Source organism: Xenopus laevis, chromosome 7S (assembly GCF_017654675.1).
Source record: "Xenopus laevis strain J_2021 chromosome 7S, Xenopus_laevis_v10.1, whole genome shotgun sequence".
Classification (NCBI taxonomy): Eukaryota; Metazoa; Chordata; class Amphibia; order Anura; family Pipidae; genus Xenopus; species Xenopus laevis.
The window spans coordinates 43580541-43604861 of record NC_054384.1 but is presented as its reverse complement, the minus strand read 5'-3'; the positions used below and the strand labels follow the sequence as shown (position 1 = coordinate 43604861).

Below are 24321 nucleotides of genomic sequence, written 5' to 3'. Positions count from 1 at the left end.
CAAACTCCCTCTCTAAAGTTATCTTGAACAGGCCTCACATTAGGTCTTTATCTGCTCCGACTTCTCAGCCGCCCCCTCCCTTCCAGCCCTACGTGTGAGTCAGCTCTCAGCTCGTGGCGTCTAATTTTTAGGTCCTCCCCGGATTTTTATTTTGCGTCACCATGGAACGTATCGCTTGTGTGGGGAGAGAGACGGCTCCTTCCTGTTCTGTCAGCAGCTGGAGAAGGTCCATGAAACCGTGCAGCCACACAGGTACTAGACGTTTTGTTGGTGATCTGGGGATTGTGTCACGCTGGGGGGTGGCTGGACACATGCACGGTATCTTCTGCATTCTTTCGTTGACAAAACGATTTGGCTGTTAGGCTGTCTGGTCGCCATTATTATGCACATTGATGGTGGCAATTCGTATGCCGAAACAGTTATTTACTGTATGGCTTTTCGGCCGAAGCTACTCAGGCTAAGGGGTCTCAAAATGGCGTCATTGTGCTCGTTGTTGTTGTAGGTTACGATTAAGTTTTTCTGAACCGCCACTGAGTTCAGAGGAAAAGAAAGTGAATGTGAACAGCTCAGAGGTTCTCACTCTGTCCCCTGGTTGTGCCGGCCAGCTGCCAGGAGGACTGTGTGACTTTTTCACACTAGAGGACATGAATATGGCTGAGCACTTCGCGTCCCTTTCCTGGAATTGTCGAAGTCAGGTGGTACAACTGGCTAAGAATTTAACCCTTTCACTTTTACACGCGCAGGTAGTATTTTCTACATAGATTAAAAACGGACAGCTATCATTGTACAGTACAGTAATGAACTTTGTTGTGAAAGACAAAAGACTCATGGTATTGATTTTTATACACGTACAAAGGAATAATTTGTTACATAATAATCAAACTAGGAAACTGTAGTAACAGTCCAATATTTTATATTTTAGTATAGTAAGACTGACAACCCAGAGAGCCCAATATGTTAACCAATAGGTACAGAAAGGAACTTTGTGTGTGTGTGTGTGTGTCCCACGATCTGCCTTTACATTTTGTTCCTCACTGTATCTGAATGCTTGGTTGCTGTTGTATTATTATTATTATTGCTGGTAAGGTACTGCTAACCATCCTTATTTGAGCAATCAAACATTGTCTGTGTCAAATTTCCACCTAAAAATGCCCAGAACTGTACACTGTGGGGATTGTATGATTGCACTTTTATACGAAAACTCTGTAAATTCTAAGCAGATGGCACATAGAGGTTTCAACCGTGTGTGTGTGTGTGTGTGTATATATAAAAAAAAAAAAAAAATATATATATATATATATATATATATATATATATATATAAATATATATATACATATACATACACTAGTGTCTGCATTCGCAGAAAAAGATAAAAAGTCAAAAAGATCAATGGTGCTGATTAGCTCCAACGTTTCTATACTAGAACCTTCCTCAGGGAACAGAAGATATATATATATTAGATTCCTGAAGAAGGCCCGCAGACAGGGGGCGAAACATTGAATTAACTTTTTTGTTCTTTTCACCATCATGAAATTATTATGATTATTATCTGGATGTTCGTTGTGCACCAGGATTGGGACTGTTTGGTGTTACTTGTCATTTAAATTAAAAACTGGTACTTCTTGGCCAGGTCTTGTCATATATTGAGAGTAAGTAAATTCTGTGGATTCTTTATACTTCTGTATTTGTTTCTTCTTCAGGGCTAACAAAAATGAATTTGCACCAAGATCATGAATTTAGCAGCCAAGATCCGCTTTCTAAATGTCTCGAAGCTAAAAAGGAATTGGAATCTGCTATTTCAGCAGTGCTGAAAGCGGAGCAACAAGTTAAAGAAAATGGAAGAGAGGTACTGGAAAATCTGTGAAAAGAATTTGCAACACCCGTGCAGAGTAATTCTGCAACACCAGCACTCTTGTTTGTTGTCAGCATATGACATACAGCTTGCTGCAAAATAGCATGGTGTGACACGCAGACTAGTTTATTTTAAAACAAAATGTTTTTATTATTTAAAGTTGTGTGCAGGAATGGAGCCTTTCAAAATACCTCATAACTTCTATACAGTATATAGTAGTGGTAAGTTTATGTAAACAGGGCTTAGTGAGTAATCGTAAAGCGATACTGACATCAGAAAATAACCTTTTTTATTATCTATCATAACATTGTCTTTGAATGCTTTTTATAATTTTGCCATAAAAGTATTTGCCTGATACTTTTACATTACCTTTCTTACTACCCTGTTTATTCTATGACGGGGCTGCCATATTTTTGAAACAGTAGTCCCTTAGCATAAGAAACTCTAACTGACAGGTAAAGAAGGAACAGTCAGGTTTAGGAACTTCAAGTGACAATTACTTAAAAAAGCAGAACTATGAGCGAAAAACGATCAACATGGTAACTTTACTGTAGATTAATATTTTGAAAAGAAATTTTTTTTGTGTCAGTGTCACTTTAAAGGGGTTCTGTCACGGGAAAACATGTTTTTTACAAAATGCATCGGCTAGTGTTGGTCCAAATCTGAACCGAAACCAGTTTTTTTTAAAAAACATTTTTTATATTTAATTTTCAAATCTGTCATGGGGCTAGACCAGGGGTCAGCAACCTTTACTATCAAAAGAGCCATTTTGCCCCTCTTCCACTAGAGAAAAGTAGTCTGGAGCCGCAAAATATAACACAGCTATAAACGTTTAAAAGTTTTAACCTTTTTTAATTGTAGCTGTTACAACAACAGAATACAACAAACAGAAGTGTGTATGTGTAGGCCTATTTTGAAATAAATTAAACACTGAATAGCCCTATTAAATGTTAGTGTTCTCATCGGTTTAATGTGACTTCTGTTTCTGATCCATGCTGATCTTCCCTCTCTTGTCTTGAGTGTATGACCGCGGCAAGGACCATGATGAATCATCTTGCTGCGGCTCGGTCTTGCCTGTCATTCCTGGGACGTCTATACAGCCCTCACACCTGCTGACAGCTTCTTGAGTGTGCTTACCGCGGTCGCACAGGGCTGTATAGACAACTGAGCCGCAGCAAGCAGGATGAAGAGCCACATGAGGCTCCTGAGCCGCGGGTTGCCTACCCCTGGGCTAGACATAGTGGGGGTCATTTATCAGTACTGGGCAAATTTGCCCATGGGCAGTAACTCATGGCAACCAATCAGATTGCTGCATTCATTGCAGTGCAGTGTAAACAATGTAATCTACAAATAAAAACTACACCATAAAAATCATGACTGTATCCCTTTAAGCACAAATCAATTGAGTTCAGGTCTAACTTATTACAGCTACACACAGTATATCATGAACATGATGGCCGAAAACCATTGTGCACATTCTCGTTAGGAATATGCGGTTGGTTTCTTCAATGTATTTAGAACATACCTTTTTTATTGTTGGAAAATTCCAAGCTTATTAATGGAGTTGTTCACCTTTGAGTTAACTTTTAGTATGATGTAGAGCAGTGATCCCCAACCAGTAGCTCGTGAGCAACATGTTGCTCTCCAACCCCTTGGATGTTGCTCCCAGTGTCCTCAAAGCAGGTGATTATTTTTGAATTCAAGGCTTAAAAGCAAGTTTTAATTGCACAATAAATAAGCATAGTGCCAAGTAGAGCCTCTTGTAGGCTGCCAGTCCACATAGGGCTACCAAATGGCCAATCACAGCCCTTACTCGGCACCCCAATGGGATGCCTGTGTTGCTCCCCAACTCTTTTTACATTTGAATGTGGCTCATAGGTAAAAAAAGGTTGGGGACCCCTGATGTAGAGAGTGATATTCTGAGACAATTTACAATTTGTTTAATTTAAAGAGAGTGGAATATGAATAGGAGAGGGCCTGAATAGAAATGAGTAATAAAAAGTAGCAATAACAGTACATTTGTAGCCTTACAGAGAATTTGATTTTAGTTTAGCTGATCCCCATTTGAAAGCTGGAAAGAATCCAAATAAAAAGACAAATAATTCAAAAACTATAAAAAAAAAAAAAATGTTGAAAACCATTTGAAAAGTTGCTTAGAATTGGACATTCTATAACAAACTGGAAGAGAACGTAAAGAGCCAACCCTTTTAATATTTTCTGTTTACAGGAAAAAAAGAAAATGCTAAAGAATAATTGATGAAACATTCTGGGAAATGTAAAACCTTAATTCGGTGTCTAATATGTGATAACACATAAGTAATTCACCCAGTATCTTATTCTAATTGCAGTTCACTTATATGGGCCCTAGAGAGGGGGCAAACCAACAGGAAGGGTGGAACCTCTGGCTAATAGTGGTTGTATTAAATGCCTGAGAAGCAATTTTCTCAGTAGCTTGTACAATTTTCTTTTGTAGCGTATATATTGTCAGCTGGGGATATTTAAATTCTTTATGGAAATTCCAGGCAATTTCAAGTTGTACAGAGCTTGTTTGCTTATGTTTATATAAACAAAACATTGCACTAGTTGTAGCTTGTACATTCTTTACATCATACAATCTGTTATTTTTTTATTTCTGTAGTAAATGCCTAAATATTTGTATTTTTCTCTTACTTTTTAGGTGAAGTCTCAAGTTCAGTCATACATTAGCCGCCACTTGGAGTGTCTCCGAAGTCGGGAAGTATGGCTCTTAGAGCAAGCAGACCTTATTCAACAGCTAAAGGAAGAGACATTGCAGCAGCAATCTCAGCAACTTTACTGGGTAAAATCTTCTTACTCTAACATCCTTAAATGGATTAATGAATGTGTGCACTGTTTTGAGAGTAAGGGACAAATGTTAAGCAAGATTAAGGAACATAAATGTGAGTGTATAGATTTTAATATTTAATAATCTTAATTTGAAATATTTTATACAACAGCGTGTTTCTAAGTATATTTGCTTGTTATAGAATATATTCCAGTAGTATTCTATAGTAATATTTTTCTTATTAAAGACAAATCATCCACAAAATGCACACAGCATTGTTTAGTGGAGCAGTGCAAGGCCGTCAAGTGAGATCTGCTCACCCATGTGCTGGGTGAAATTAGGCTGTATATACAATGGGCCTACAGAAATTCATCATCTTAGGACAGTGCATTTAACAGGATTTTCAAAACAGATAGATATCTCATTAATTTTTGACCAGCGCTTGGTCCAACTGATACATGAACCAATAAGTGTATAACTTGTTCTGGTTGAGTTATATCTGTATAAATAGCCTAGTACATAATTTACCAGTTTTGATGGTATTTGGCAGAATTGTGAAGTATATAAAATCCCTTTCCTCACTTAAAATTACTTCAGAGCTTCTCATTTCTTCTCTCTGGTTTTTAAATTTGTTAATATTACACTAACAGACTTCTCATCTTACTAACCTGTGTTGGGCTCCAGCACGGCTTGAATTGAAAAGCTTTGTAAGTGACAGTGTGCTTGAGGATGGGAAAGTGCTCTGACTGGAGGACAAATTAACCCGTGCCTCAGCCTATGAACTTTACCCTGACACCACAGAGCGAAGTAAGCAGGAAGTTGCTCAACTTCAAGCCATGCCAGAGACTGACACAGGTTAGTAAGGGGCGATGGTTTATGTAAGCATAGTGACATGTACCTGTTAAAATTGAAACATGTCACTTTCACTTGAAATGTCAAGAAGAATCCACATCACTCTTTTCAGTTAGGAGTATTCACCCAAACCAACACAATTCTTTCATATAGTTTTAACTTAAAATTCCCACATGTCTGAAGATATATATTAACCAAAGTTTTTCAGGCAGATTAATTTTTGTTTGACTATATTTACAGTTGCTGGGACAATTCAATTGCTTGATTCACCAGCTGGAAACTCCTCACAGCACTGATCTAGTCCATCAGATTTCAGTTTGCTTGGAAAGGTAAATGCAAATATATTTGGTTTAACAAATGTTTACCTCTGTCCTAAATTTTACAAGCTACATTGTTTACTGTGATGCAAACACATTTTGTATCTAGAAGTAGTTCTGCTGCATGTTATCCTGTGGCTTTAACCTTCAAAGTTTTACCATTGGCTAATATATTGCAAAAGCGGGTTTTGTGTTAATGATTCATAGTGTCACTGGTCCTTTTTGTTGCTAAAACAAGTTTAGTCTCAAAATATGACCAAGCTTTTGTATGTGGTTTTATTCTGTGACTACAGGTTAGGTAACCTTGCTCTCAAACCGGAAGAGTCTTCCACTCTATACTTTGAAGCAGATGTTCCCTTTCTTCGACAAGCAATTGCAACATTTGGATCCATTAAAACTTTGGTAAAGATTATTATATTTAAAATTATTAATCTTTGTGGGTATGGAGTCCTTTTCCCTGCAAATGTCATTAATGCTACGTTTTTATATTACCATTTTCCTAGAGTTCCAGTGAAGAAAAGCAAGTTCTTTCCACTGCTGTGCCATGCCCCTATGTGAGTCAAAATCCGTGGCTCCTAAATAACTGTTTTGTTCCAGCAGCTGAACAGGTAAACCATGCTAACCCAGATCAGTATTCCATTCATATTTGTACCCAATGCTATGTGAAAAAGTTTTTAAAGGTATACTGTCATGGGAAAAAAATGTTTTTTCAAAATGAATCCGTTAATAGTGCTGCTCCAGCAGAATTCTGCACTGAAATCCATTTCTCAAAAGAGCAAACAGATTTTTTTATATTCAATTGTGAAATCTGACATGGGGCTAGACATGTTGTCAATTTCCCAGCTGCCCCAAGTCATGTGACTTGTGCTCTGATAAACTTCAATCACTCTTTACTGCTGTACTGCAAGTTGGAGTGATATCACCCCCCTCCCTTTTCCCCCCCAGCAGCCAAACAAAAGAACAATGGGAAGGTAACCAGATAGCAGCTCCCTAACACAAGATAACAGCTGCCTGGTAGATCTAAGAACAACACTCAATAGTAAAAACCCATGTCTCACTGAGACACATTCAGTTACATTGAGAAGGAAAAACAGCAGCCTGCCAGAAAGCATTTCTCTCCTAAAGTGCAGGCACAAGTCATATGACCAGGGGCAGCTGGGAAATTGACAAAATGTCTAGCCCCATGTCAGATTTCAAAATTGAATATAAAAAAATCTGTTTGCTCTTTTGAGAAATGGATTTCAGTGCAGAATTCTGCTGCAGTAGCACTATTAACTGATGCGTTTTCAAAAAAACATGTTTTCCGATGACAGGATCCCTTTAAATACTATGCGAAAAAGCTTTTTACGCAAATAATAGTTCGTTTTTGGATGGAGGAAGCTTTATTAAAGTGTGCTTGTGTGTTAATATCTATAACAGTCTGTACCACAGAACTTCTAGATCTACTGCCGAGGTGAACATGCAATATACAAATGACAGCAGCACTAATTGGTTCGAAGACTTCTTATAAAACCTTGGCAAATAGAAACTATATACAGATATGGGATCCGTTATCCAGAAAGCTCAGAATTATGAAAAGGCTGTCTCCCATAGATTCCATTTTATCCAAATCCAAATTTTTTTAAATTATTTCCTTTTTCTCTGTAATAATAAAACTGTACCTTGTACTTGATCCAAACTGAGATATAGCTAATCCTTGTTAGAAGCAGAACCAACCTATTTGGTTTATTTAATGTTTATAATTTTCTAGTAGACTTAAAGCATGAAGATCCCAATTACGGAAGAAGATCAGTTATCTGGAAAACCCCAGGTCTCGAGCATTCTGGATAACAGGTCCCATACCTGTATAAACATATTCCACTAAAACAAATAATTGCAGGGTTCAGTGTAAACCATATATTCACATGAAGTTTGCTGATCCTAAAATTTTATGATCAGCAAACTTCATGTGAATATAGGGTATGAAATATTGAGCACTCTTGGCACTGTCAGGCATTACTACCTCATTACTAATGTTTAGCATCAAATAATTTTAATATTCATGGTTCTTTCAGGCAATATCATCCAGGAAATTGAACAATGTCTAAAATGATTCTAAGTCATATTAACCAGATCTTAAGGTTAGAAAAGGAGACACAAATAGAGAAAGGCTAGCTATCTAGATTGATAGCATGAAAAAATGTTGTGTTAAAGCAACAAATTATGTAGACTGTTGTAATATTTTTGCATAGAGACGTGTTCAGTGGCTAAGATACCCTTTACACAAGAACAAATTGCATAGTCCTTTCAAACATTGCAATTAAAAGTAACCATGTTAGTGTACTCTATAATTCAAAAAGTACAAAAATATGATCTTTGAACTAAAGATCCATTTGCATTCCGCTTGTAGTAGTCATTGGGACCTGTCACCTCCTCTAGGAAAAAGTGTACATGGGTCAGCAATCATACATTTAAGGACTAAAAGTGGGTGGCCCTTTTTCCATAAAAGTCTGGTAGTTCGTTATCCAATTTTGTAGCTCAGCCTAGCATTAGGATTTGAGACTTAACAGAATTCTTATGAGAGCCAAAAGTAGCTGTGTTTCTGTAAAATACAAGACCTGGCAATATGCATTCTTTGTTGTTGTAGCGACCTTTATCTGGAATGTGGAATACCCCGCTCTCTGATTGGCTGCAGCAAAAGAAACCAACTTCTGTCTCTCAATGCTACACTCCATACATTCCAAGCCTTTGCACCCAGGATTGGCTTTTGAAAAACCACGTTGCTGAGCCAAATGAGGTACATATTACATTGTTCGTTAAAGTTGTTGTCTAAATGTTTATGGATGTAATATGCAATTACACAGTGTAGACAGGTGTAATCAAGCCAGCATACCATAGCATAAATCAGTTATATTCCAAGGTTTCCTGCTGCAAATACATTATGCATGTTGCCAACATTTGCATCCATTTGAAAGATCGGTTGTGTGGTGTGGTTTGATGATTAGATATTAGACTGTAAGCACATGTAGAATGATGTCTGACTTTACTTCCAGTGGTGCTACTGAAAGGGAATGTAGACTATACATGTCTTTGAGAGCTCTCACCCACTCAGTTGGCTTTAAATATAATCTGTACGCTAATGATATCCAAATATATTTAGAAAACCCATTTACAGTGATCCTGGAGAAAGCCCCTTGTCTAGGCCCTCCTGCAGAAATTGTAGTAGTTGATGGATCTTAAAGACAGGAAATGAGAGTTTTTGGTGGTTGCACCAGTCCCTATATCAACACCATACTCTGTAATACGTTCTAGAAGATACTGGTTTTCTTGCTGCAATCATGGTTCGGATGACTGAGTCAGAAAATCCTTTGTTTTTAAGCACTAGGGTTTCAACAGCCATGCCGTCACATTTAGCATCCCTGGATTGGGGTGAAGAATAGTCCTTTGCAGTAAGACATCTGGTCGTGTGGGTAGAGTCCATTGGTTGCCTCTGGCTAGGTTGATCAGCTCTGAGAACTACACTCTGCGTGGCCACCTTGGTGCTATGAGGATTACTGTGCACCGTTCTCGTTCTCAAATCTTTCTTAACACCCTTGGTAGGAGAGGTATCGGTGGGAACCCTAGTTGGAATTTCCAGGGTGTTGTGAGTGCGTCGGCTGCCAGGGCAAGAGAGTCTCTGTAACGAGCCATGAACTGTGGAACTTGTCTGTTTGAACATCAAGTATATTTCCGGCACGCCCCACCGTTCGTTGATCGCTAGAAAGACGTCCTTGTGTAGTGACCACTCTCTGGGTCTAGAGTCTGTCGACTGAGGAAGTCGGCCTGCCAGTTTTCTGGACCTGGAATGTATACTGCTGATAAGCTAGTGTTGTTCTTCTCTGCCCAGGATAGGATGTGTCCTACTTCCTGAAGGGCTTGACAACTGCAAGTGCCCCCTTGATGATTGAGGTAAGCCACTGTGGTGGTATTGTTGGACTGTACTCAAACATGTAATAGGGCTAGCTCACCGCCCTCTGCTCCAATATATTTATGTGGAGACTAGTTTCTTTTGACGACCAAAGTCCTTGAGTGTCTGGGACTGCCAAACTGCTCCCCAGCCTTTGAGCCTGGCGCCTGTGGTGAGAATTATCCATTGTGGTTCCGCGAGGGACCGGCCCTTGGAAAGATTTAAGGGGCGGAGACACCACGTTAAGGATACTCTTGTTTGTGGAGAGAGTATTATTCGCTGGGACAGGTTGCTGCTTTTCCATTGTGAAAAAATGTTTCATTGCAGCTCCCTGAGGTGGTATTGAGCAAAATGAACGGCCTCCATGGACAACACCATGGATCCTAGACTCTTCATGGCAAATCGTACTGATATGCGTTTCTCGCTCAGAATTTGTCTTATCAAGCTTTGAATGTTGGTTATCCTGTCTTGAGGCAGGAATACTCTCTGTAGAGTTGTATCGAATATCATGCCTAGAAATGTGAGGCGTGGGCTCGGAGTGAGGTTGGATTTCTTTTTGTTGATGATCCAACCCAGACTGTCCAGGGTGTGCAGTGTCTGAGACAGTGTGGTCTGGGATTCTTGTCTGGACGGTGCAGAAGGATATCCTTAGAATCGTCACTGCTGCGGTCATCACCTTCGTGAAAACTCGGTGCAGACGTCAAGCTGAACGGAAGGGCAACAAATTGGAAGTGCTGATTGCCAAAGGCAATTCTTAATACATTTCTGATGGTGATGGAAAATAGGAATGTGTAAGTACGCATCCCGAATGTCTAGAGAGGCTAGTAATTCGTTGGGTTTCATCCCTGCGATGACGGATCTCAGAGATTCCATTTTGAATTTTACCGGTCGAATGAATGTATTGAGCTGTTTTGAGTCCAAAACTGGTCGATAGGTTCTGTCCTTCTTTGGTATTATGAACAGGTTGGAATAGAACCCTCAAAATCTTTCTTTTTGTGGTACAGGGGTGATCACTCTCTTTTAGGAGGTTGGTGACTACTGTGAAAAAAGGCCTTCTTCTTCTTCTAAAGTTCGACTGGAACACTGGACATGAAGAATCTGGGAGGAGGGGTGGATGTGAACTCCAGATGATACCCCTGTGATACAATCTTGTGCACCCAGCAGTCTTGTGTGTTTTTTTTAGCCAAACTTCCTGAAAAAGAGCCAATCTGCCCCCGACTGACGACTGTGAGGGGGGATTGTTGTGGTAGTCATGCCGAGGAGGACTTGTAGGTAGACTTGGTCTGATTACGTCTGGTCTGCCAGTTGGATCTGAACTTTCCTTGAAAACAGGGTTTAGAATTTGAGGAATGTGTGGAATAGTCTCTGGAACTTGCCCCCTCGTTTGTGGGGGAGGGAGGGGCGAAAAAAGCGTCCCCTTCAGAAAGTAGGCTTTGGTTTTGATTGCGGTAAAAGGGTACTTTTTCCCCCCTGTTGCTTGGCTGATTATTTTATCTGGACCAAAAAGAAGTTTTCCTTTTAAGGGAATGGTTGTAAGTGATTTTTTTTGATGAAAGGTCTGCTACCGCCAAGGCTGAGGTGCATCCAATAATTTGAACTGCATCTAATGTTGCCTCCCCCAAGTAGTCTGCTACTTCCTTAATCTGCGAGGCAGTGTTTAGTAGTTCGTGTCTGGGCTTGCCAGCTGCAATGTCATCCATCAATGAGTTTGACCATGACTGGAGTGCTCTGCTAACCCATGCTGTAGCGAGAAAAGGGCGCACGGTTTCTCCTGCCGCTGTGAATACGGACCTAAGGAGGCCTTCCAGTTTTTTGTCCATAGAGTCCTTAAAAGAGGAGATATCTGGAACTGAAAGTGTGGTGTTCTTTGAGAGAAGGAAACTGGAGCGTCCACTGATGGACGGATAGCCCATTTGTCTGTGCTTTCCTTGGGAAAGGCATATAGTCGCTGAAAACGACGACTAGCTTGAAACCTCTTCGCTGGATGGTCCCATTCTGCTTGAATAATGTCATCCAGTTTTGGATGTGAAGGAAAATGGGCACTGACTTTTTGTGTCTTTTGAATAGAGATTGAGTGGCCTCTGCAGTAGAATCGTGTTCTTTTGAGGTTGATACATTTTAGTACTGCGAATATCAATTTATCTAGTGACTGATGAAGATTTTGGCAAATCTTCTTCCTCCTCCGCTTGATTGGAGTTAACCTCTCCTTCGCTGAGTGATTGGTTATCCTCAAGGGTAGTGTTAGAAATCGTTTCGTCCTCACTGAATTCCTCTGGCAGTAGTTGCTTGTGTGACTTTGGATCTATGGTACCTTGTCAAGCAGCTTATCAAGGCAGGCTGCTAATTTTGGAATGCCTGAAGATAAGTGCAGGGCCCAATCAGGTGGATAGAGGAAGACCTGCTATTTTCCCCCTAGGTGGAATACTTCAGTCGCTCGTCCGGGTCTTAGCACCACAGTCTCTGAGACCAAAACCAGACTCGAAGAAGCACAAGAAGTCTAGTGGTGCGTAGCCGCGGTCTCTGCTGTATCGTGGAAAAATGTCTTCCGCCGGCAGATGCCGTCAGCTGTATTGGCGCCAACTTGAGGGGAGGAACTATGCACGCATGAGAGAACTTCGATTCCCTTGTGTTCCCCAGTGGAATGCATGGATACGCTTGCGTTGGCTCTAGTTAGAACAAAAGGGCCGGTACAGAGCAGAATACTCCGGAATCAGAGTGAGGGACCCAGGGAGAAACAAACGGCTGGCAGAGGAGTACAAATTGGGAAAGGCTTTGAGGGTAATAGAACAGACCCGCAGCCATTTAGTTACCATACCAGGGTAGGCGCTGGCGATACTCACTGTTAGTGTTGCGTATTCGGGGGTTCGCTTGCACTGAATAGCAGGGCTCATTTAGTATAGAGAGACCCTACAAGCTGTGCGGCTTGCTCTCAATGGGAGTCTTATTAGCCTTCGTGCAGCTATCCCACGCAGGAGGCAGCCCTTCTGTAAAGACTTCCTTGTTTTGAGTGCTCTGAGGCAGCCCCTGTTTGCCTAGACTAAGGCCTGGCAGTCACCGGTTTCATAATTGATACCTGAATTTTTTGTCTTTCTTGATGAAGACGGAATGATAGACGTCCTGTCTCCTTGAGGACACTAGAAAAACTGAAGTCCTCTAAAGTCCCTATTGGGAGTATAGCATGAGGGAGGAGGAGTCGGCTTTTTACTCTAGTGTCCTGCCATCTAGCGGTAGATGCTATACCCCAAGGTCCCTGTGTCCCATAGACACCTGCAAGAGAAATACTATTATCTGGCCTCCCTAACTTGCACCTCTCTCTCCACTACAGTTTGTATTACATTCTGCTGCTAGAATTCTCTTCCTCTCATTAAAGATAGTTCAGGCCCCTCCACTGCTAGAAATCCTTATTGTGGCTTCCCATAAAGCAAACAATAAATTATAAACTCCTTCTCCTAACTCTCAAAGCCCATAATTTTTCTGCACCTCATTATATCTCTTCTTGTGTCTTCATAAATTCCTGGCTGCCTCCTCTACTACCGCTGCTGATCATGCCTTAGACCTTTGTGTCTTGCTGCTTCTTGCATTTGGAATGCCATCCCTGAATTCCTTTGAAGAATATCATCCCTCAGTCTCTTCAAAAATAAACTTATGGACTACCCCTTGGAGAACTCGCATAACATTTGACCCAGTTCTGGCACTTATAGAGCAGGGATAACCACTGTAAAATGCAGCACTTAACTTCCTTCCATTTGTGTCTCTTAGTTAGTCAGCCACTTAAATTGTAAGCTCTATGGAGAAGGGACTTCCTTCCTCATGTCTTTTTATCACTTAACAATCTTTAATGTAACTGCTTTTTTTTTTTTTGTATTGATTTTTGTAGTGAACCTTTCTTGTTCTATTACTTCATTGTTCTGCTTTACATGAGTAGCGCTATATAAATACTATATGTATTTACATATAAATACTTATATAGTCGCGCTATATATGTACGTATACATAACTGTTTTATTATTAAACTGTATATAGTGTGAAATCCATATAGGATAACATCAGTGTGTATATTGGGCTAATGCTTGTCTGTATAACTTATAGGAGTTGAGCAAACCTAACATGGAGGAAATCTGGGGTCAGCTGGGAGAACTGAACAACTGGTTGCTGCAGTCTCAGCAGAAGGAGAATTTGGAATGCAAGAGCTCCAGCTCTCAATTCTCCATAGAAAAGCTTGAAGATAAAGATGCAGAGAGTCAAGATCTAGAAGATATGGATTTGTCTGATTGGTTGATATCTCCTGAAGTAACTGAAGATCCAACAGATGTGGCTGTTTTTAAAGCGTTTGATGAGGACTACAAAATAAATGACTGGCTACTAAAAGTTGAAGCATGTGGTAATTGTTGTGGCCGTCAGACTTCTGCACTAGAGATTGAAAACCTTGGGAAACTTAAGTGCCTCAATGACCAAATTGGAGGAAAGAACAATGTTAGCTCCAGCAATGATATATGGCTTTTGCAATCCTCACAACCAGTGTTTAAACCACAAGATGTCTGTAAAGCAAATGAGCAATGTTCTACCTTTGCAGAGTGTGTGTGTGATGAAAGCTGTGAGAAAGAAGCTCTTCGCAAATGGCTTTGGAAAAGGGAAGGAAAAGACAAGAATGGAGTACTGCAGAAACAAAGGCAAAATCTTAAAAATCGTGAACCTGAAAAGGCAGAACCTTCCATTAGCATGTGGCTTCATCCCTGCAGAAGAGATGCACAAAGCAGTACCCAGAAGACACAAGAGTGTGATCCCTCTGTTAAGCATATGATGGATTTGGTTGAAACTCCTTTGAGCAAATGGATGGCAAAGTCTAATCTAACAGAAGAAAAAGCAAGCAAGGAAACCACACAAAGTAAATGCAGTCCCCAAGCAGAAACTCTATCTCCATTCCATCTGCCTCTGAATGCTGCTAATTGGGTGTTGCCCTTAAAGACTGTTGATAAGTTGGAAAAGTCTGAACAGTCTGCAATAGAGGATAAGTGGTTGCTACGTAAAAAGGCACATGTAAGTTTCTGATACGGACTTTTAACTTAATTATCTGTGCACATTGGGGGGGGGGGTTTAAATGGATGACTTGTGCACAGTGCTGTAAATTCTCTCCTCATATCTTAATAGGGTTGAAGCTATTATGTTGATTTTGCTGATAATTCATGCTTGGTAAAGTGTACTTAATACTTATTTTAATAAAGTCAAAAGGTTAACTGGTGCTAACAGAAATAATATATAAAAGTTGCAGAAGATACTATTGCACTCTAGGGACTTTAGCAGATAAAATGAACTTTATTTAGATTGACGTTTCAACCCTCACTGGGGTCTTTATCAAGATAAAAAACATAAGTCAAGACAGCATATTTATAATCTCATTGGTACACTAGACAAGTACTATCAAAGTGTCCAACATTGAACCAGAAAGTCCCATGTACCGTGTGTAGATACTAGCAAACACTGCCACCTAAAGGTGAAACACAAAAATGACCAAAATAAAGGAGTAGAAATATTTTTTAGTAAAAAGACACTTTTTTAGTTACAAAGTTTGTACAAAGTATGCATAAGCTGATGCACCCTGTCAAGGCAGTGTCCATGCGTCAGTCTTAACTAAGTGAAAAAGGGAGTATTCCCTTTAGGGGGAGAAAGACCATGCCTGCTTTTCTCTTTATTTGGCATGATCTCTTCCAAATAAACCATTAGACAGTGGTTGGTAGAGCAGGCATTGAGGAGAGAGCCACCTCCCCATAATACAGAAACAATATGCCAGTGCTGTCAGTGTTCCCTAAAATTTGTCTTCTTGTGGACTTTGCTGTAGTCATTGCTTAATGTTTCAAGTAAAGTTTTTAAGAATCTTCTACATATACCCTTTCAGCATTTAAATGCATTTTGTTCCTATAGGACTATTATGGACTTCCTAGTGTTTGTGACCTGTTTGCTTGCATGAAGCTAGCAGCTGACAAAGAGAAGTGGCTATACCAGTCTCCCTTGCAGGTAAAGTTATAAAGAACACGACTTCTCTCTAAATCTAGTTAATCTACAATAAATAAAATACACATTATTCAGAAAGGATTATGCTGTTATCCATATAAAGGTATGGAATCCATTATCTGGAAAGCCCTTATCCAAAAAGCTCTGAATTACTAAAAGGTCATCTCCCATAGACTTTATTTTAATCACATAAATCAAAAAATGTTAAATTATTTCCTTTTTTCTTTTTAATGATAAAACATTATATTGTACTTAATTACCAACTAAGATATAATCAGTCCTTATTGCAGGCAAAACAATTCTATTGAGATTAACTAATGTTGCAATGATTTTTTTTAGTTTAATTAATCTGGAAAACCCCAGGTCCTGATCATACTGGATTACAGGTCCTATACCTTTATGTACACTTTGATAGAACCTGAGCTAAATGGCTATTCAGCTCGGGGAAGACTCCAGTCCATATTTAATTTCAACAATACTTTGCATTAAGTGATGGGGCCAAAATTAAAGGTTCTTAAATCTGCCCCATTTCTTAAGTGAATATTTGTTCACTTTTTTTTATCTGCATGGAGTGTTTTCCTGAATACGTAATATCAAAAACAGAGTTGTGTGCCTCTAGCCTGTAGACAATGTTGTTAAACATCTATCCTGGTTTTGTGTAGACATGCATGTCTAAGCTATGATGAACTTCACTTTTTTATTGTATTTTTAGGTCAAAGGCACAATAGTGTATTGCCCGCTTCTCTCCACCTATCTGATGACTATCAATGAGGCAGAGAGAAGCAGATCCGCTGAAGTCAGTGCCTGCATGTAAAAGTACAGTTTCTGCCTGTTTAGCAACACAGAGTTGAACGAAGCAGAGATAAGCTTCAACATGCCTGCTTTTGGTTTTTTTCAGGCTGATCTCCTCTCTGCTCTGTATAGCTGCACACATAGGTGTAAAACTGTACTTTTAAATGCAGATACAGGAAGTGTTGATTTTAGTGCATCTACTTCTCTCCACCTCATTAATATTCACCAGGAGGAGAGAAATACACACACACACACACACACACACACACAAAACTTAGTCGGATAATTTTCCTTTTTTCTAATTTTGCACTGTATGGAAAATGGCCTTGCCATATTTAACAGATTTCTGAATTACAGGTTTCCCAATAATACATGCTGTGCATGTATTACAAAAAAAAGCATGACACATTTTTTCCTCTCTATTTGCAGATGTGACTTGCCTTGTGAATCCTAGACCCCCAGCTGACATTATTCTGACATTATTGTTGATGACGCACAATCATCGATCTTCGTGGCAAATCCTTTTTCACCATGCTTGTTTTTGCCTTTAAGATTGTGTACTATTGGCATGTAGAAAAAAAAAGTGAAGTCTGAGGTGAAGCAAATCCCTTAACAGACTGAACTATTTACTACTGAGTAAGTAACATAAGGAAAACTGTCAGACACTTCAGCACTTTCTAGTTTTAAATTCGGAATTTGACACAGTTCCCTTTATATAGCAGATCATTATGTTCTGTTGTCAATTGGCTTTGGCATTTACTGTTATAGATTTAAATATCGGCTATCCGTCTGCTCACTTTAACATTTAATTGAATTAGAGCATGGTGATAAGATATTTTATTTGGTCAAACTATTGCCAATAAATTGCTAATATTTTAACATTTCCATGGCAATTTGTTTATTTTCATGGACCTCATCTCCAATTGGCATTTTTTAAATCAAAATTACACTTCTTAATACATTATTTCTGCCGGTATAGTTTAAAATTGCTCCGTTATGCATACTTGTGGCTTTCATTTTTAGAACTTTATTTAGATTTATTGGTAGGCATATAAGCCTTTTATCTCCATAACCTTAATCATTTTTATTTGTCTGCTCATAAATTCAACCATTTGATTTTTCTTTTGCTTAAAAGGGTAAATTAATTTGTACTGTTTTAGTTTCCTTTTTAAAATATTAACTAATCTAACAAATCTGACTGAGCTAATACTTCAAATGCAGCAGTATGCACTCTCCACAACCCAACGATGTCTCAGCTGTGGAAGCTGCTGAACTTCCTTTTTATAAGACAGGAAGTGTTTTAAAACAGCCATATAATACCATTAAAATGTTATAGTTGAGAAATGGCTATACTAGCCTTATTACTCAACCTATTGCGTATTATGATTACCTGCTGTTGTGTGCTGAAAATCCATTTTCTATGAAACTTGATCAGCATAACCAGTAGGGTGAGACTGTGATGGTGTATGGTTACAGCAAGATATAAAGCTCTATGGATTCTGGACATTGGTCTGGAATGATTGATGGTAATTTCTCTCAATATAAAGGCAAATCTCTGCTTTTGGAACATACTTTGTCTGATATTTTTCCTTGATTTGATTGATCAGCTTAGCCTCAATGAAGACTTCTCACACTCTTTCACTTTGTTTAGCATTTTGCACAGAATAATGAGAACATGGCAATTTCTACAAATGGGTTAATTTGAAGCTTGCCTTAAGGATCTTTTTAATACATAAAATCATTGTTATAGATACCTTTCAGCTTAGAAGAATGGGGGGGGGTCTACCATTCACATGGTATGGTTTTTATAAAAGTGATTCCACACCAACTCATCTGTTGCAAAAGTCAGAATCACATCTTTGTTTTGCAGTTCTATGGAGTAGTTTAGGCTGCAGCTTTAAACCAGAGAAAAGTAGCACAGCAACCAGTAATTAGTAAACCTTTGTTGAAATGGTAGACCACTTGTTTTAAAGAGCTGAAAGATTACTATAACATAAGATTTCCAAAAAAAAAATTTGATTAGAAGGTATACAACCCCTTTAATCATGTTAACCCTGTTTGTGCCATACTGCTTCGCTCTGTATTACTAATAATTATATTGCATGGTCTAGATCGAAGATGAGACTAGAATCTATGGTGCTGGCATCGAAGTACAGTCTGGCTAACACTATTGATTCTACAATCCTTTATCTTGGGTATATTGTATCTTGTCCCTGCAATAGATTGTGCTTTTCTGTTCTGTATGGAGAATGCCTTAGCTGAGTCAAGCAGTGTTAAACCTGCTGGATACATTTATAAATTACAATGGGCAGAGGAGCTAGATCCCTATAAATTTTTTTTATTTATGGGAAATAATGCAATTTAAGTTTTTCTGGAATACATGTAGCCAAGTTGCTTTAGAATTTTTTTTTAATGTTTAGGCTTTGAATCTAAATTTCGGTGCCCATTTTGCTAATGGGGAGTTCACCTTTGACCTAGTCTTTGCAGCTTTTGTAGTTGATCTCCATTGTTTTTGTATGGCATATAAATCATTAGGAATTCCACTCATCCTATTTTTAGTCTGCAACTAAATATGCTACATAATTAGGATTTGCGGTAGACTGTTTAAATAAAGACTGGTTGCAAATTGTGGGCCTCCTATATTGACAGGGTATAATTTGCATCAAAGTAAAATTCTTTATTGTTTGAACATATAACAATATTAATGTTTAACCTCATTACAGTAAACCCTGTGCTTTTATCAGATATGCTAATTCATACAAATAAGTAAGCTAGTACATTTAACTTCATATGTAATTTTCCATTAAAGAGTTACAACAATACAGCTTTCTGGTGGTTTTTATTTTGAAAGTCTGTGTCCAGATTTTGATGAACAACATGCCCATTCATCACATTACTTAATGGGAGTGTATTTCTCTGTTGTCTCAGGGGGGACACAGGAACTATTGGGGTTAAACTGCACCCTCTAGGAGACAGGACACTTAGAACTAAATAAGAGGGGGCGTGTCTGGGACCCCGGTTTAACCCCACACTGCCAATAATCCCTCAGTTTTTAAGTGTCCTGCTTACTAGGATGAGGGACAACCATCCTCCTAGACGCAAATGAAGTCGGTTGCGCTGTGGTAACGTTATTAGGTGAGCGATGTCTGTACCTGTTTTTTTTCCTGCTAGGACCTTATGTAAAGAGAGTAAGTGCTGAAAGTGGTAGCTCCCTTCCCTGTGAGGCGGCAGAAAGGCTAGATACTGCATGGTGGGGGGGGGGGGGGGGGAGACAGGCAGGCACTGTTATCTAGAGGTTTCCTTCCCGTTCAGCCAGTCTGTTCGTGCCCTGAGAATAGTTCTGCTTCCCTGTATGTCTAGGCTGGTGCAGACCTCTGTGTAGGGGGAACAGCACCCCTAGGGAAAGTTGGAGCTTGCCTGCAGTCCTCCATAAAGCGGTAAGGCAGACGGGCAATCTATTTACTTAGCTGGTGGTGGAGTCTTTTCAGCTCTCTGGCTCCAGGGTGGCATGACCCCAACTGTAGTATAGATAATTTGCTCGAGCCACGGAGGTCACTAAAAGATAAACTGAATGTATAATTACTTTAACTCTATATCAGATAAGAATAAGTTTCACATACAGGCTCGAGAAGCGCTAATAACTATAATACCTAAACAGGATAAAGACCCGCAGTTATGTTCAAGCTACAGGCCCATATCTTTAATAAATATTGATATGGAATTATATGCTCAGATATTGGGGAAGAGAATGAAACAATACCTACCTTCTCTAATACATTCCGACCAAGCAGGATTCGTACCTAAAAGGGAAGCAAAAGACAATATAACAAAAACAATATCGGTAATTCAATATGCAAAAAAAACATACTCCATTATGCTTGCTTACGACAGACGCAGAAAAAGCGTTTGACAGAATTTCATGGACATTTCTAGAAAAAACTTTGATAAATTTTGGATTTAGAGAACAATTTAGAAATAGAATATTGGCACTATATGATAAACCGTCTGCCAAAATAAAAGTAAATGGTATTCTTTCACGGAGGGTCCAGATATATAATGGTGCAAGACAGGGATGCCCTTTATCACCTCTCTTGTTCCTTTTAGTGATGGAGGTCCTCTTAACACATATCTGGAATAATAGGGATATATCGGGTCTTCAGATTAAGAGGCAAGAATATAAGAGTGCAGCTTTTGCAGATGATCTCTTGTTGTATATAACGAAGCCATTAGTAACAATACCAAATGTGCTTAATTTGTTTAAACGTTTTGGAGAAGCTTCGAATTTCAGAATTAATTATTCAAAATCGGAGATCCTGAATATCAACACTGAAAAAGAAATAGCTACACAAATGAAAAATAATTTCCCATTTAAGTGGTCAAACCTCAATATTAAATACTTAGGGGTTAATTTAAGTGCGGACCATGAAAGATATCACGATAATTATGCTTCACTTTTAATAACCCTACAAAAGATAATTGATAAATGGAAAAATATTAAAATCACGTGGTTTGGAAGAATCCAAGCTATTAAAATGATAGTGATGCCCAAAGCATTATACCTTTTTCAAGTTTTACCAATCGATTTACCTCAGTTTTTTCAAATCGCTTAGAGCGATGATTTCTAGATTCATATGGGGTGGGAAGAATGCGCGACTGAGTTATAAGATATTAACAGAAACTAAAGAGGAAGGAGGGATGGGATTACCAGATCAATACCTATACTTTGTCGGTGCATTTAGTAAGAATATGGAATTGGACCACGAGAAAAGGTAAAAAAGACTGGTGCGAGCTAGAACAGGTATGGTCCAATTACCCTTTAGAAAACTCACTTTGGGATGATAAATGGATATCGAATGAGGTAATGCTTCAACATCCTTTAATTAAGGCGACTCTCAAAATATGGCATAGGAATAAAATTGCATTTCATCTGACTAGTGCTCCCTATGCGCTACAATCATTATGTCTCAATCCAAATTTCCCGCCGGGGTTGGAAAAGGGAGCATTCTCAAGATGGGAGAAGTGGGAGGAAAGATCAACTAGAATACAGGATTTAATTAAAGGAAAGAAGCTGGTTCCACTGGAAGTGATCCAGAGGAGGTGGGGGAAATACCCTAGGGACCTATGGGGCTACTACCAACTATATTATTTTATAAAAAAAAATAGAGACAAGGAATGGGATAGAGCCCTAACTCATTGGGAAAAAATAATAGAGGAAGATCATGAGCTAGTTAAAGGAGAAGGAAAGCCAAAAAACTAAACTACCCTCTCTTTGTTCTCCATCAGGACCCCTCCTGAAACGCCACAGTAGAAACTCTGAAACCGGTGCTGATTCTGTGCACCAAGCGTTTGGACGTTTTGCCCCTTATAACAGTTTGGTGCAGCCATTTTCAAATTGGCACTTCTCTTCATGCGCATGCGCCTCCTTCATGGCCCCCCTGATGTAATCATTCTCGCATTCAGACTGCTAACAAGGAGCCACACCAGACCTCAGTCAGAAAGACCCGAATGTTGGCTGCCTTTTTTTAAGCTCCTTTCCTTAGCTCCTGCGCTCGCTCACTGACAGACTGTAAATTAAAAGCAGAGCGAGCGCAGGAGCTTCAAAGCTTCCCCTAGTTTCCTGACAACGGGAAGCTGCATCGGCTATTGGAGCATGAATTAATGAGGCGGGGTCAGAGAGGTCAGCGATGATGAATGGCTGAGTCACGTGACCGCATCATCATTGCTGAACAAGGAAGACAAGACTCTTGTGCGCATGTGCAGGGCACTGCTGGAAGCTATTGCGCATGCGTGTGCCCTATTCAGATGGATTTCTTACAGAAACAAGGGTATGCTTTTTCATACATGTCTAAACTTTTTAAAAAATCGATTGCAGCAAAATAATTAAGGGAAAAACTAATGAGGGAATGCTTGCTGGTAATTATAAATACTATACATTGTCAACATTTAGAGCTTAAGTCGTTTTTTGGCTTTCCTTCTCCTTTAAACCCTTATCAAAAATGTACACTATGATATTAAATAGAGATAGCAATAAAATCTATGCATTTTGTAATTCCTGGGAGGGAGAACTGGGTAAGCCTATACCAGAAGAGACGTGGAAAAATATATTTAAATATGGGCATAAGATGACAAAAACTATGAGCATAAGAGAAGCAATGTATAAAGTGATAACTAGGTGGCACTATACACCGGCTAAACTTAACAAAATGAATCCGAAGACATTCGCGTCCATATATGGTTATCATGCCCAGTCCTCAAAGACTTCTGGACCCAGGTTCTAGATGATATATATAAAATAACCTCTATTAAAATCAGGATAGAGGAATATTCGGTTATTCTTCTCAATGTTTATGTAGAAAACTCAAAAATGTTAGAAGATACTCTTACCTTCCACATGATTCAAGCAGCTAAGTCTCTTATACCTAAAAAGTGGAAGAATAAAGATGCCCCTACATTTAATGACTGGATAAGAACGGTTAAAGATATAAGAGAGATGGAGGAACTAACCTCTATATACTATAACAATAGCAAGATATTCTGGAAGATATGGTCCCCATGGATCAAATATAAAGAAAAGTTAAATAAATAATACTAACTGTCTTGATTAAGGGCTGAGGAACTAAATACATGTTTAAGCTGCAACTTAATGTGAAAGTGATACTGTATAAAATGTGATTTTACCCATTTATTTCCCTTTTTATTTCTGTAGCCCTTTATTTTGAAAAAAATACTAAAATAAAGAATTATAAAAAAAAAAAAACTGAATGTACTAGGAGGCAAGGGATGAAGCCCAGAGGAGGAGTCACTTAACATCTTTGTGTCCGCTCTCCAAGCTAATTAATTGTATGTTTCAGGCAGGAGGCAGCCAACGTAGGTAGACCTGACATGCGACATTCTATTAGGTGAGGCTTCCTTTCTAGCACATTCTGGATCTGAAAGCGATTGTGGTTATCTTCTCTTCTTTGCATTAGTTCAGCAGGCGCCAGGCAGCATCAGCGTGGCACTGGCACACCCTGTCCTAACTGTCCACTGGCACATAATCCTAACAGAAGACTTTACTGAACCCCTTGTTGTAGCATCACAGAAGGTGGCACGCACAGGTACTGACTTTTTGTCTAAGTCTAACTAAACAAAAAAAAATTCCTTAAAATGTTCTGTATGTCACTTAATAGGGTGGGGATGAACAGACAAAAAGTCACAAGGTGATATTATGCCTTTAAGTTAACTTTTATCATGTTATAAAATGGACATTCGCTGCTGCATTTCTCACCCTAGGTTCCTCAAGTCAATAAGTTTTCCTAGTTTTTGTAGGTGAAACTAGGTACCTCGGCTTATACTCTAGTATATACAGTATTTAGCTTTTTATTTAGAACTTCTGCAGTTTGCAATTTCAGCAGTCTGGTTGCTAGTATACAAGTTACCCCAGCAACCCTGCACTGATTTGAATAAGAAACTGGAATATGAATAGAAAGGAGAGTAATGAAAAGTAACAAGGCACATTTGTTTTTAGATGGGGTCAGTGACCCCCAGTTGAAAGCTGGAAAGAATTAAAAATAATGAAGACCAATTGAAAAGTTGCTTAGAATTGGCCGTTCTATAACATACTAAAATTAACTTGAAGATGAACCACCCCTTTAATAGGACAAATACAGAAGGTGGTACTTTTTTGATACTGTAGGTGAAGTTGAGGCAGGCAAAGTGAAAAATAGATAATTCATACCCAGCAACAAAAGTTTTGGTCACAACCCTACCAAACCTTCCTCCCCCCCCAT

General features: G+C 39.1%; 1 protein-coding gene and 1 long non-coding RNA gene across 2 annotated transcripts; one reads left to right on the top strand and one right to left on the bottom strand.

Moving 5' to 3' along the window:
* On the top strand, positions 1-19374 carry ncoa4.S (nuclear receptor coactivator 4 S homeolog; the record flags this gene model as incomplete). Its single annotated transcript, NM_001095769.1, is given in 10 exon segments — positions 1-252; positions 1703-1848; positions 4532-4672; positions 5750-5838; positions 6120-6228; positions 6330-6434; positions 8453-8602; positions 13841-14788; positions 15671-15763; positions 16982-19374. Coding segments are annotated over 10 exon segments (1878 nt in total). The 3' UTR covers positions 16988-19374.
* On the bottom strand, positions 19375-23860 carry LOC108703380. The gene is made up of 2 exons (XR_005962980.1): positions 20317-23860; positions 19375-20107 (listed from the first exon to the last, which is right to left on the bottom strand). It is a non-coding gene; the product is annotated as an uncharacterized LOC108703380 (long non-coding RNA).
* Between the last annotated feature and the right edge of the window lie 461 nt (positions 23861-24321).